The following is a 10,434-nucleotide window of genomic DNA, read 5'->3' as shown; positions in this document are numbered from 1 at the left end:
CTCCTACTAAAAATGAGACGTGAATATCCTGGAGTGAAGACATGGATCACACAATAATAGATAATACTTCATCACCCGTTAATTATCCATTCGATTAACCAAATCCAGTGAAGCTTATCACTGATTCGAAGGACTTTCGAGATGATCCAGCGATGCGAAGGAATCGACTCGAGGAGTGGTAACATGTAGAGATCGATATTAATTCTGCGGCCATATTACAACACATTCCGATCAAACAACGCTAACTTGGCACGTTCTTATTATTCTCAATAAATAAAGTCTGTTGAGCAAGTACACAAACGTGTTGTATGTACGTATAGATGAGTAAGAAAAAATTGTCCTTAAGCCGCCACAGTGGCAGCTGTCGATGGCAACAGTCGCGGATAAGACTCGAGTCCGTGCGCAAGTATACATAGACCTAATATTGTATTAAATGTACTCTTATATACACCCAGAGTGCATAATATGTACGTGTTAATCATATTCGTGAGCAATGACACGATCGAGGTGACGGACCTCCGCATCCATCGTTCATCGTCACCCATGTTGGTTGCACGTTGTACATACGGCGCACCGTAGTTCGCGATAAGATAATGCTTGTAGCTGGATATCGATAAGATCAGCAATATACGGGAGTATTACCCACATGTATACAGTTCGTTCCCGAAGATTTTTTCAGCCGCTTCTACAGACCTGCATTCAATACTTGACCACTGTCCATCGCGTGTACAGCCACCGTAAATAATCTCCAATATTACATCGTATTTCCTGTATTTATATTTGTTCATTTTCCCAGAATTTTTCTCCCCCGTCTCGCCACCCCCTTCCTATATCCTGAAAATCGGAAGATAATCTTTCGCTGAAATCTCCGCGGTCTGGCGCAAGTCGTAGTGTCAAACTCATCACCGAAGAAGGATCGAAGAACTGAAGGGATGGCAATAGAGTGAAGAAAATAGAGAAGGGGAGTGCAGAAGAAATTAGAAAAATCGGATAGCAAAGCTTATTGCCGGAAAAGCACGTGAGATGTCGTTCGAGACTTGGAAGATCGTTACATCGGTGTCGGCGGTCCAGGTATAAGTCACGATTGAGTGCACACAATATATGCATGTAAATTACGCACTCGTACAGAAAACAGGGAATGTGCCGCAAGTATTAAAATTCGCGTAAATAACGAACGCGTGAACAGGTGCTGAGTGAGTGCGTGTTCTTCGCCCAAGGAATCTTTGCCAGTGAAGAAAAAAGTCACGAGGAAACGGAACTGGACTGGATTCGAATATGCGTGCCCCTCTTCTACGCCGTCACACGTCACATATCTGGTAATTTTGCATGTTATTCTTTAATTTTTTTATGTTTTTTTTTCTTGTGTTCCATCATTCTCACCTCTTACTTTTACTACATATTTTCCGATCTTAAGCGATGCTAAACCCTATTCCAATGCACAACCGACTATCGATGTTATCGGTAACATGCAGCCCTTCCAGACATTAATCCATCATCGGGTTGACGGTGTAGCGCAAATAGACTGCCGTATAACTCACATTATAAGCCTCTGCCGCTACGGTCGATAGAAGTACGTGTTTTTATAGCAATAAAATTGGATTATAGTGGATCACATGGATTGAGCATTTGACGATATAACAGTTTTTTGGATTGAGAATGTTATTCAGTGATTCTCTACGGAATAGAAACTGTGGTGCATATATTTTCACGCGCGTACCATGCACGGGTTACTTTGCACGATACGTGTGTGTTTTTCGCATTGTCAGACATGCGAGAGCTGAATGTATATGAGTCATGTTTTATCGGATTACCTATTTCAGTTCGTTTTTTTCTACTCATATATTCCAAGATTTTTATCATAGCAATCTTGTCGCAAACACTACATGACTACATTGGTGCCGTAAATAAATTCTTGAAACATCGGTAAAGCGGTGAATAATCAGCGTTGTTATTTTCTCGAATATTTATTGTTCGAACACCCCATAGATTGTTGCAGTTGCAGTTACGTTCGATCGAAGAATCAGGGATTAACGATTGGCAGATTGCACCTCGATATGCGCTCACGTTTGATTAATTGTTAGTATCAAGTGTATTCGTGTGAGTCGGTAATTAATTTCTTGCGAAACAGTAACAGTCCAAATTCACTGTAAATTTCATTGACGATCAGAGGCATGCTGGAGATGGATCATCGGGGGTTACGGGGGTCGGGTAACGACGATCCTTGGAATCACAACGGTTGCCGTTTCCGTCATCGCTGCATCGTGCCAGGAGATCCTCGCCGGAAACGTGGCCTATGTTGTTCTGGGGGGAATAGGCATGGGCCTCGTTCGTCTCCAGATCAAGCTAATGAAGTTGCATTCGGGTAACTAGTGAAACAAGTTTTACCAGAGTGGCAAAATTCTGCTGGTTTGACTTCAGCAAAACCTTCATTTCTTCCACTTAATACACATACAATATACATATATTGCTGTTCATGTATACTGTAGGTATACAGATTGCAAGTAAAGTGACCGCAAGCACTAATGTCACTCTGATCATTTCATTCTCTGATACGGTTTCCTTCGTTCACAAGGTACAGCAGAATGGAAGCTTATGGGCACCGGTGTTTCGGGAATCGGTCTTTCGCTGTGGCCGCTAATAGCGTGCCTCTTCATCCGCAAGCTTGGACCCAAGTACGCGCTATTGGTTCTGAGCGGAATAACCCTGCATGCGGTGCCACTGGCTCTGCTGGTAAAACCAAAGGCAATAATTGCTTGCGAGGAGGACGAACCGCAGAATCCAGACGAGGGTATCACGACAGTGTCCATGTACGAGACATAATTACGTCTTTACTCGACCTTGATGAGTGGCGGTGGCCTGCATTGCTGGGGTTGAAGTATTTTCACACTTTCCTTATCCTGCAGCACACCCGCGGTTCCTGAAACGCTTCCAAGTCTGGAGCAGTACAGGATGGCTTATCAGCTAATCGAGTACGATTCGTACGTAGTCCGGCCTCCCTATTACGTTGAGGTGCTTCCGGGTATTCCCGAGGAATCGGAATGCGAGAGTGATCATGACCAGGACGAAGAGAACCAGACAGCGGTGGTTCTGAATGCTGAAGAATCGGGCGTCGGGGTGAACGGGGGCGTCCGTCAGGAGGAAAGACACGGACGGGAATCGCACCTCCAAGAGAAAACGCGAGATATTAACTTGAAGGGAATCGACGTCCTGCCGAAAGGCGTCGAGTTGACACCTTTTACATACTCGCTTTTTGTCGCCAACGTTCTACTTCGACTGGGAGACCAGTTCGGCGTTGCGGTTGTCATTTCCATACTGCCAGTCTTCGCGAGCCAGCTTCTGCCCGGCCTCAGGGTCGAAGAGACAGCCTTTCTCGTGAGCCTCTGTGGCTTCTCCAGGACTTTAACTGAGCTACCGCTCGTGGCTCTGTACCAGAAGTCCGGAAAATCGCAATTCGTCTTTCTTGGTGGGCCCTTCTTTGCCTCCGCTGGTCTTTATTGTGGGTTAATATATAAGTTACTACAATTATACTTTTCGGACATTGTGGTTCGCTTACCTTCAGCCTCTGAGTGTCTCTTGGGAATTTGAATTTTTTATGTTTCAGTAACATGGATTTCGAGGACTTTGGATGCCATGACACTGGCAAGTTTTGGCCTTGGTATTGGAAGCGGAGCAGCCTCTGCAGCTCTTCAGGTCCTGACGCCAAGAGAATGTCCAAGAATATCTGATGCTGCTGATATCGTTGTCGGTGTCGCTCTCCTAGCCACAATACCCTTGATACGTAAGTAAATGCCAGATGTAATGTCGACGGTTATAAGTGTCATTGAGAAGTCCCGATGATTAGTAACGCTTAATTTTTATAATCCAGTATGATTCACAAATATTCTTTTCTGTCAAGGCATTTTTATCCTTGGAAACGCTATTCAAGCCTGCTTCTTAATGGCTGCGTGGATATACGCCGCTGCAGCTATTACCTCAGGGTTCAATTTTCGAAGGAGAACTTGAAGAATAAATCAATTCATCCTGGGAACTTGTGGAATCCAGTTTTCAACGCCTCTTTGTCGGTATCGAGTCGCGAGTGAACGTGAAACGGATAAAAGAGGAGCGACGAATACAAAGGAACGATGAATTCCACCATTCTGAGTATAATCCAGCATTACGTCAATGGTCATCGAATGTCAATGATTTGAAACTTCTTTGTTAAGGATAACATGAAGAAAGGCTCCATGGTATAGCATTCGTAGGAAGAGCTGCTTTCCCACTTAAAGTGAAGGATTGTCAGAAATAAAAAAACTAATATACGATACATGATGTGATTGAATGACAAACACTGGAAAAATTTAAATCAAATACAGTTTAAATTGGTTCAGCCTCGGTTAGTTCTAGACGTCCGAATAAATTAAAAAATAAGGATAAGAATGATGTAACTTTGATTCTACGATCAAAAGTGACTATGAAAAGTTTAGGTTACATTATTTCTACCCAGCCTCCTCCACAAAGTCTTGAATACTGCGTCATAGGATTTTTTGAAGCAATTTGAACCGCCGCCTACCAGTTCCGAACACCTCCAACCATCCCCGACCACCTTCGTCCTCTTCGTCCCACTGCTCCGCCATGTATTTACATTACATACTGTTCATAATTATTCCAACAACTTTTCATTTGGTCTCTCGATCTTGAATTTTCGTTGGCATAGAATCGAAACGCTGTTTTAGCTAGTCGCGAAGTATCTACATTGGGTAGAGACGAAGAATTGATTTGCGAAAATTGTTCGGATGGAAAGAAATTCAGAGTAACTGTAATACATCACGGATGCGCTAATTTTGATCGAGATGAAATGGATGCTCCGTATATGAGAGAGTATTTAACGAAGTGTAGTGATTTAAAGACCTAATAAGGTGATAGGGAGAGAAAGAACGGAGATTCTTGAAACTTTAAGTGTATATTAACACACATTTGAAAGGTACGAGCTAAATTTTTGATAATCCAACTGTCGCAGAACGGCAGCGTTATTACTTGACCCTTTAACTGAAGAATATATCTTTATTCAACGGCTGACTATCGAAGGGACTAGCCGCTTGAGTCTGGAATCGGCAGGAACGATAAAGTGCGTATATCTTGTACGAAATGTGAAAAGTAAAACCATTACACATCATATCATATCATCAGACATCATACATCACATCATACATCATCATACATAGTATTAAAGTTCGAAACCAAAGTTTGGATGTTCGGATGTTCAGAAAGTGACGTCACTCAAAAATTTTTTCTCTTGACGTCATCAATCTATATAGACGAAAATCAGCTAGCCGAATTCCTCAGTCTGGAAACAACCGCGCAGTAGAGCGGACGGATGAGAGTCGCGCTCCGCTAATTTCGAATACCGGGTTCTCAACCTCTTGGAGCCTGCGCTCCGGGTTTGCTTCTTGGTGCAACTCGATTTCAGAGACAAGCGCTCCGTAGTTTCTGCGCTCCGGGTCCGCTACCCGGTGAAACTAGACTTCCAGGACAAGCGCTCCGTGGTTCCTGTTTCATGTTTACAGTTAATTATTTCAATTCATTTTTCGCGAAAGCACAAATTCAGTAACTATAAATGCGCTAATGAAATTTAGTATATTATCAATTAATTAATTAATCAATTATATTAATCCTCACATAATATTTTTGATGTGTTCTGATACTTAAAATATTTATTACTATTCCAGGTATAATCCGTGGTGGTTAGCGGTAGTTGTTGGAGGTAGTTGGCGGTGGTTGGAAGTGGTCGGAGGTGCACGAGGAGGAGGACGAGGAAGACGAGGAGAACACGGTGGACGAGGAGGACGAGGATTTGTGCTCGGTGAGTAAAACATTTTTATAATATTTGCTGGCAATTGCAATTATATTTCATCTGAAATATTACAAACTTGTCACGTTTACAATAAATTATTTCCATTCATTTTTCGCGCAAGCACATGTTCAGTAGCTTCAAATGCGCTAATAATTTGATTATGTTATTAATTAATTGATTAATTATATTAATCCTTGAACAATATTGTTGATGTGTTCTTATACTGAAAATATTCATTGCTATTCCAGGTACAACCCGAGGTGGTTATCGGTGGTTGTTCGAGGTGGTTGGCGATTATTGGAGGTGGTCGGAGGTGGACGAGGAGGAGGACGAACTGAACTGAGTCTCAAAGCCCTATTGACACAAAAGCAGCTATTCGATAGAGATTATAGTTTATAGTTTACACAGCCCATTGCATGATATTTCATTATAAATACATGTTTCAATGTATTTAGGAATAATTTATCAAATATACAGAGGTCATGTGCTTATAATAAATGAATTAATTCGACCGCAGTTTGATGTATTCATTAGAGCTTTAACAATAAACTTGAGCTTTGTTACTTCTTTTATTTTATTATGGATAATCAAAAACATTTCCGACTATTCGTGCTGTAGAAGCATGGGGATTAAACCAAATGTAGCAAAAGATTAGAAACAGTGTATGTAGAGTACGGGTATTTTTCTAACAATGCAAACACGTGCCGCTAGCTTAGTTTTGACATATCTAGAATACCACGCCTTGCGAATTAGCTTTCCAGACAGAGATGAATGATGAATTTTAAGGACTGCATTATCGTTGTTGAATACTCTATGACTCATGGGAAAAGAAAATCTGTAACGATAAAATTATGCACCGGATCATCGTCGACTTTAACTTTTGAAATGTCCTACCATTTTTGAACCCCTCCTACCTCCCCCTGCCACCTCCCACCATCAATGGCCACTTTCGACCATCCCCTATCAACTTCTGCCAGCGCCGACCACCTCCTACCATTTCCGAACACCTCCAACCATCCTATTTACCTATATTACTAGATTAGCTATGATATGAAAAGAGAAGAATTATTCATTTCGAAATGAGATTCTATTCGACGCGCGCTCGATGTATTCCATAACATTAGTATTCATAATTATTCCAACAACTTTTCATTTGCTCTCTCGATCTTGAATTTTCATAGGCATAGAATCGAAACGTTGTTTTAGCTGGTCGCAAGTGAAGTATCTGCGTTGGGTGGAGGAGCAGAATTGTTTTTCGAAAAGCATTCGGATGGAAAAAAATTCAGAGTAACTGTAATACATCACGGATGCGCTAATTTTGAACGAGATGAAATGGATGCTTCGTATATGAGACGGTATTTAACGCTGCGTAGTGGTGTAAAGACCTAGAAAGGTGATAGGGAGAGAAAGAACGACGCTTCTTAACACTTCGAGTGTATTTTAACACACATTTGAAAATACGAGCGAAATTTTTCATCATCCAACTGTCGCAGAACGGCAGCGTTATTGGCCGACCCGTATCTTCAGTCAACGGCTGACCATCGAAGGGCCTGGCCGGTTGAGTCTGGAATCGGCAGGAGAGATAAGGTGTGTATTTCTTGTATGAAATGTGAAAGTTAAAGTCATTATACATCATATCATATCATCATACTTCATACATCATACATCATACATCATACATCATACATCATACATCATACATCGTACATCATACATCATCATACATAGTATCAAAGTTCGAAACCATAGTTTGGATGTCGGACGTTCAGAAAGTGACGTCACCAATTCAAAATCAGCTAGCCGAATTCCTCAGTCGGGAAACAACCGCGCAGTAGAGCGGACGCATGAGAGTCGCGCTCCGCAAATTTCGAGTACCGGGTTCTCAACCTCACGGATCCCGCGCTTCGGGTCCGCTACGTATTTCGAGTATCGGGTTCTCAACCTCCCGGATCCCGCGCTTCGGGTCCGCTACGCGGTGAAACTCGACTTCCAGGATAAGCGCTCCGTGGTTCCTGGTTCACGTTTACAATAAATTATTTCAATTCGTTTTTCGCGCAACCCCAAATTCGGTAGCTGTCAGTCCGCTAATAAAATTTCTCGACTTCCAGGATAAGCGCTCCGTGGTTCCTGGTTCACGTTTACAATAAATTATTTCAATTCGTTTTTCGCGCAACCCCAAATTCGGTAACTGTCAGTCCGCTAATAAAATTTCTCGACTTCCAGGATAAGCGCTCCGTGGTTCCTGGTTCACGTTTACAATAAATTATTTCAATTCGTTTTTCGCGCAACCCCAAATTCGGTAGCTGTCAGTCCGCTAATAAAATTTCTCGACTTTCAGGATAAGCGCTCCGTGGTTCCTGGTTCACGTTTACAATAAATTATTTCAATTCGTTTTTCGCGCAAGCCCAAATTCGGTAGCTGTCAGTCCGCTAATAAAATTTCTCGACTTCCAGGATAAGCGCTCCGTGGTTCCTGGTTCACGTTTACAATAAATTATTTCAATTCGTTTTTCGCGCAACCCCAAATTCGGTAGCTGTCAGTCCGCTAATAAAATTTCTCGACTTCCAGGATAAGCGCTCCGTGGTTCCTGGTTCACGTTTACAATAAATTATTTCAATTCGTTTTTCGCGCAACCCCAAATTCGGTAGCTGTCAGTCCGCTAATAAAATTTCTCGACTTCCAGGATAAGCGCTCCGTGGTTCCTGGTTCACGTTTACAATAAATTATTTCAATTCGTTTTTCGCGCAACCCCAAATTCGGTAGCTGTCAGTCCGCTAATAAAATTTCTCGACTTCCAGGATAAGCGCTCCGTGGTTCCTGGTTCACGTTTACAATAAATTATTTCAATTCGTTTTTCGCGCAAGCCCATATTCAGTAGCTGTCAGTCCGCTAATAAAATTTCTCGACTTCCAGGATAAGCGCTCCGCGGTTCCTGGTTCACGTTTACGATAAATTATTTCAATTCGTTTTTCGCGCAACCCCAAATTCGGTAGCTGTCGGTCCGCTAATAAAATTTCTCGACTTCCAGGATAAGCGCTCCGTGGTTCCTGGTTCACGTTTACAATAAATTATTTCAATTCGTTTTTCGCGCAAGCCCAAATTCGGTAGCTGTCGGTCCGCTAATAAAATTTCTCGACTTCCAGGATAAGCGCTCCGTGGTTCCTGGTTCACGTTTACAATAAATTATTTCAATTCGTTTTTCGCGCAAGCCCAAATTCGGTAGCTGTCAGTCCGCTAATAAAATTTTTCGACTTCCAGGATAAGCGCTCCGTGGTTCCTGGTTCATGTTTACAATAAATTATTTCAATTCGTTTTTCGCGCAACCCCAAATTCGGTAGCTGTCGGTCCGGTAATAAAATTTCTCGACTTCCAGGATAAGCGCTCCGTGGTTCCTGGTTCACGTTTACAATAAATTATTTCAATTCGTTTTTCGCGCAACCCCAAATTCGGTAGCTGTCAGTCCTATTCAAGGTATAACCTGAGGTGGTTATCGGTGGTTGTTCGAGGTGGTTGAAGGTGGTCGGAGGTGGACGAGGAAAAGGACGAGGAGGACGAGGATTTGTGCTGGGTGAGTAAAACACATTTATAATATTTCATGGCAATTGTAATTATATTTCATCTGAAATATTACAAACTTGTCACATTTACAATAAATTATTTCAATTCATCTTTCGTGCAAGCACATATTCAGTAGCTATAAATAATCTTATACAATTTATTATATTATTAATTGATTAATTAATATTCCTATAATATTTAATGGCAATTGTAATTATATTTCATCTGAAATATTACAAACTTGTCACGTTTACAATAAATTATTTCAATTCATCTTTCGTGCAAGCACATATTCAGTAGCTATAAATAATCTTATACAATTTACTATATTATTAATTAATTAATTAATATTCCTATAATATTTAATGGCAATTGTAATTATATTTCATCTGAAATATTACAAACTTGTCACGTTTACAATAAATTATTTCAATTCATTTTTCGTGCAAGCACATATTCAGTGGCTATGAATAATCTTGTACAATTTATTATATTATTAATTAATTCATTAATTACATTAATCCTTACACAATATTTTTGATGTGTTCCTATACTAGAAATATTCATTACTATTCCAGGTATTACCCGAGGTGGTCGGAGGTGGACGAGGAGGAGGACGAGCTGGACGAGGAGGAGGACCAGGTGGACCAGGAGGAGGCGGGGTGGGTCGTGGGAGAGGGACCTCTCCTCTCCTCAGAGGAGGGGAGGGGGAGGGGCAGGGAAGGGGGAGAGGTGGGCGGGGAGGGGGAGAGGTGGGCGGGGAGGGGGAAGGGAAGGGAAGGGAAGGGAAGGGAAGGGAAGGGAAGGGAAGGGAAGGGAAGGGAAGGGAAGGGACGGGAAGGGGAGGGGAGGGCCGCGGGGAGGGATGGGGGGGGGGGGGGGGGGGGGGGGTGGGAGGGAGGGAGGGGAGGGAGGGAGGGGGGGGGCGGGGAGGGGAGGGAGGGAGGGCGCGGGGGGGGCCCGTCGATGCGAGCCCGTTAGAGTTAATAGAGCAGTACACCCCCCCCCCCCCGCGCCCCTCCCCCCCTCCCTCCCGCCCTCCCCCC

At 42.6% G+C, this 10,434-nt stretch overlaps 1 protein-coding gene across 4 annotated transcripts; it reads left to right on the top strand.

Moving 5' to 3' along the window:
- The first annotated feature begins 354 nt into the window (after positions 1-354).
- LOC124221645 (uncharacterized) lies at positions 355-9,368 on the top strand. 4 transcript variants are annotated; one of them, XM_069137188.1, is made up of 10 exons: positions 357-1,071; positions 1,187-1,316; positions 2,168-2,362; positions 2,573-2,807; positions 2,904-3,496; positions 3,602-3,778; positions 3,896-5,104; positions 5,295-5,542; positions 5,706-5,839; positions 6,079-6,336. In XM_069137188.1, the coding sequence occupies exons 1-7, from the start codon at positions 1,024-1,026 to the stop codon at positions 4,000-4,002; spliced, it is 1,485 nt and encodes a 494-aa protein (XP_068993289.1). In that variant the 5' UTR covers positions 357-1,023; the 3' UTR covers positions 4,003-5,104; positions 5,295-5,542; positions 5,706-5,839; positions 6,079-6,336. The 4 variants fall into 4 exon arrangements, with proteins under 4 accessions (XP_046487796.1, XP_068993289.1, XP_046487795.1 ...); XM_046631840.2 differs by lacking the exon at positions 5,295-5,542 and having other exon boundaries at positions 355-1,071; positions 2,579-2,807; XM_046631839.2 differs by lacking the exon at positions 5,295-5,542.
- The last annotated feature ends 1,066 nt before the right edge of the window (positions 9,369-10,434 follow it).

This window comes from Neodiprion pinetum, chromosome 6 (assembly GCF_021155775.2).
Source record: "Neodiprion pinetum isolate iyNeoPine1 chromosome 6, iyNeoPine1.2, whole genome shotgun sequence".
NCBI classification, from domain to species: domain Eukaryota; kingdom Metazoa; phylum Arthropoda; class Insecta; order Hymenoptera; family Diprionidae; genus Neodiprion; species Neodiprion pinetum.
Note: the sequence above shows the minus strand (reverse complement) of the source record. Positions and strands in the feature narration are given on the sequence as shown.

What these genes read in the sequence shown, in the direction of transcription:
- LOC124221645 (XM_069137189.1), top strand. Translation starts at nt 1,024, where the DNA reads ATGTCGTTCGAGACTTGGAAGATCGTTACATCGGTGTCGGCGGTCCAG. An exon ending in GCTAATGAAGTTGCATTCGG is followed by an intron (nt 2,363 to 2,572) that starts GTAACTAGTGAA and finishes TTCGTTCACAAG; the next exon opens with GTACAGCAGAATGGAAGCTT. An exon ending in AGCCACAATACCCTTGATAC is followed by an intron (nt 3,779 to 3,895) that starts GTAAGTAAATGC and finishes TTTTCTGTCAAG; the next exon opens with GCATTTTTATCCTTGGAAAC.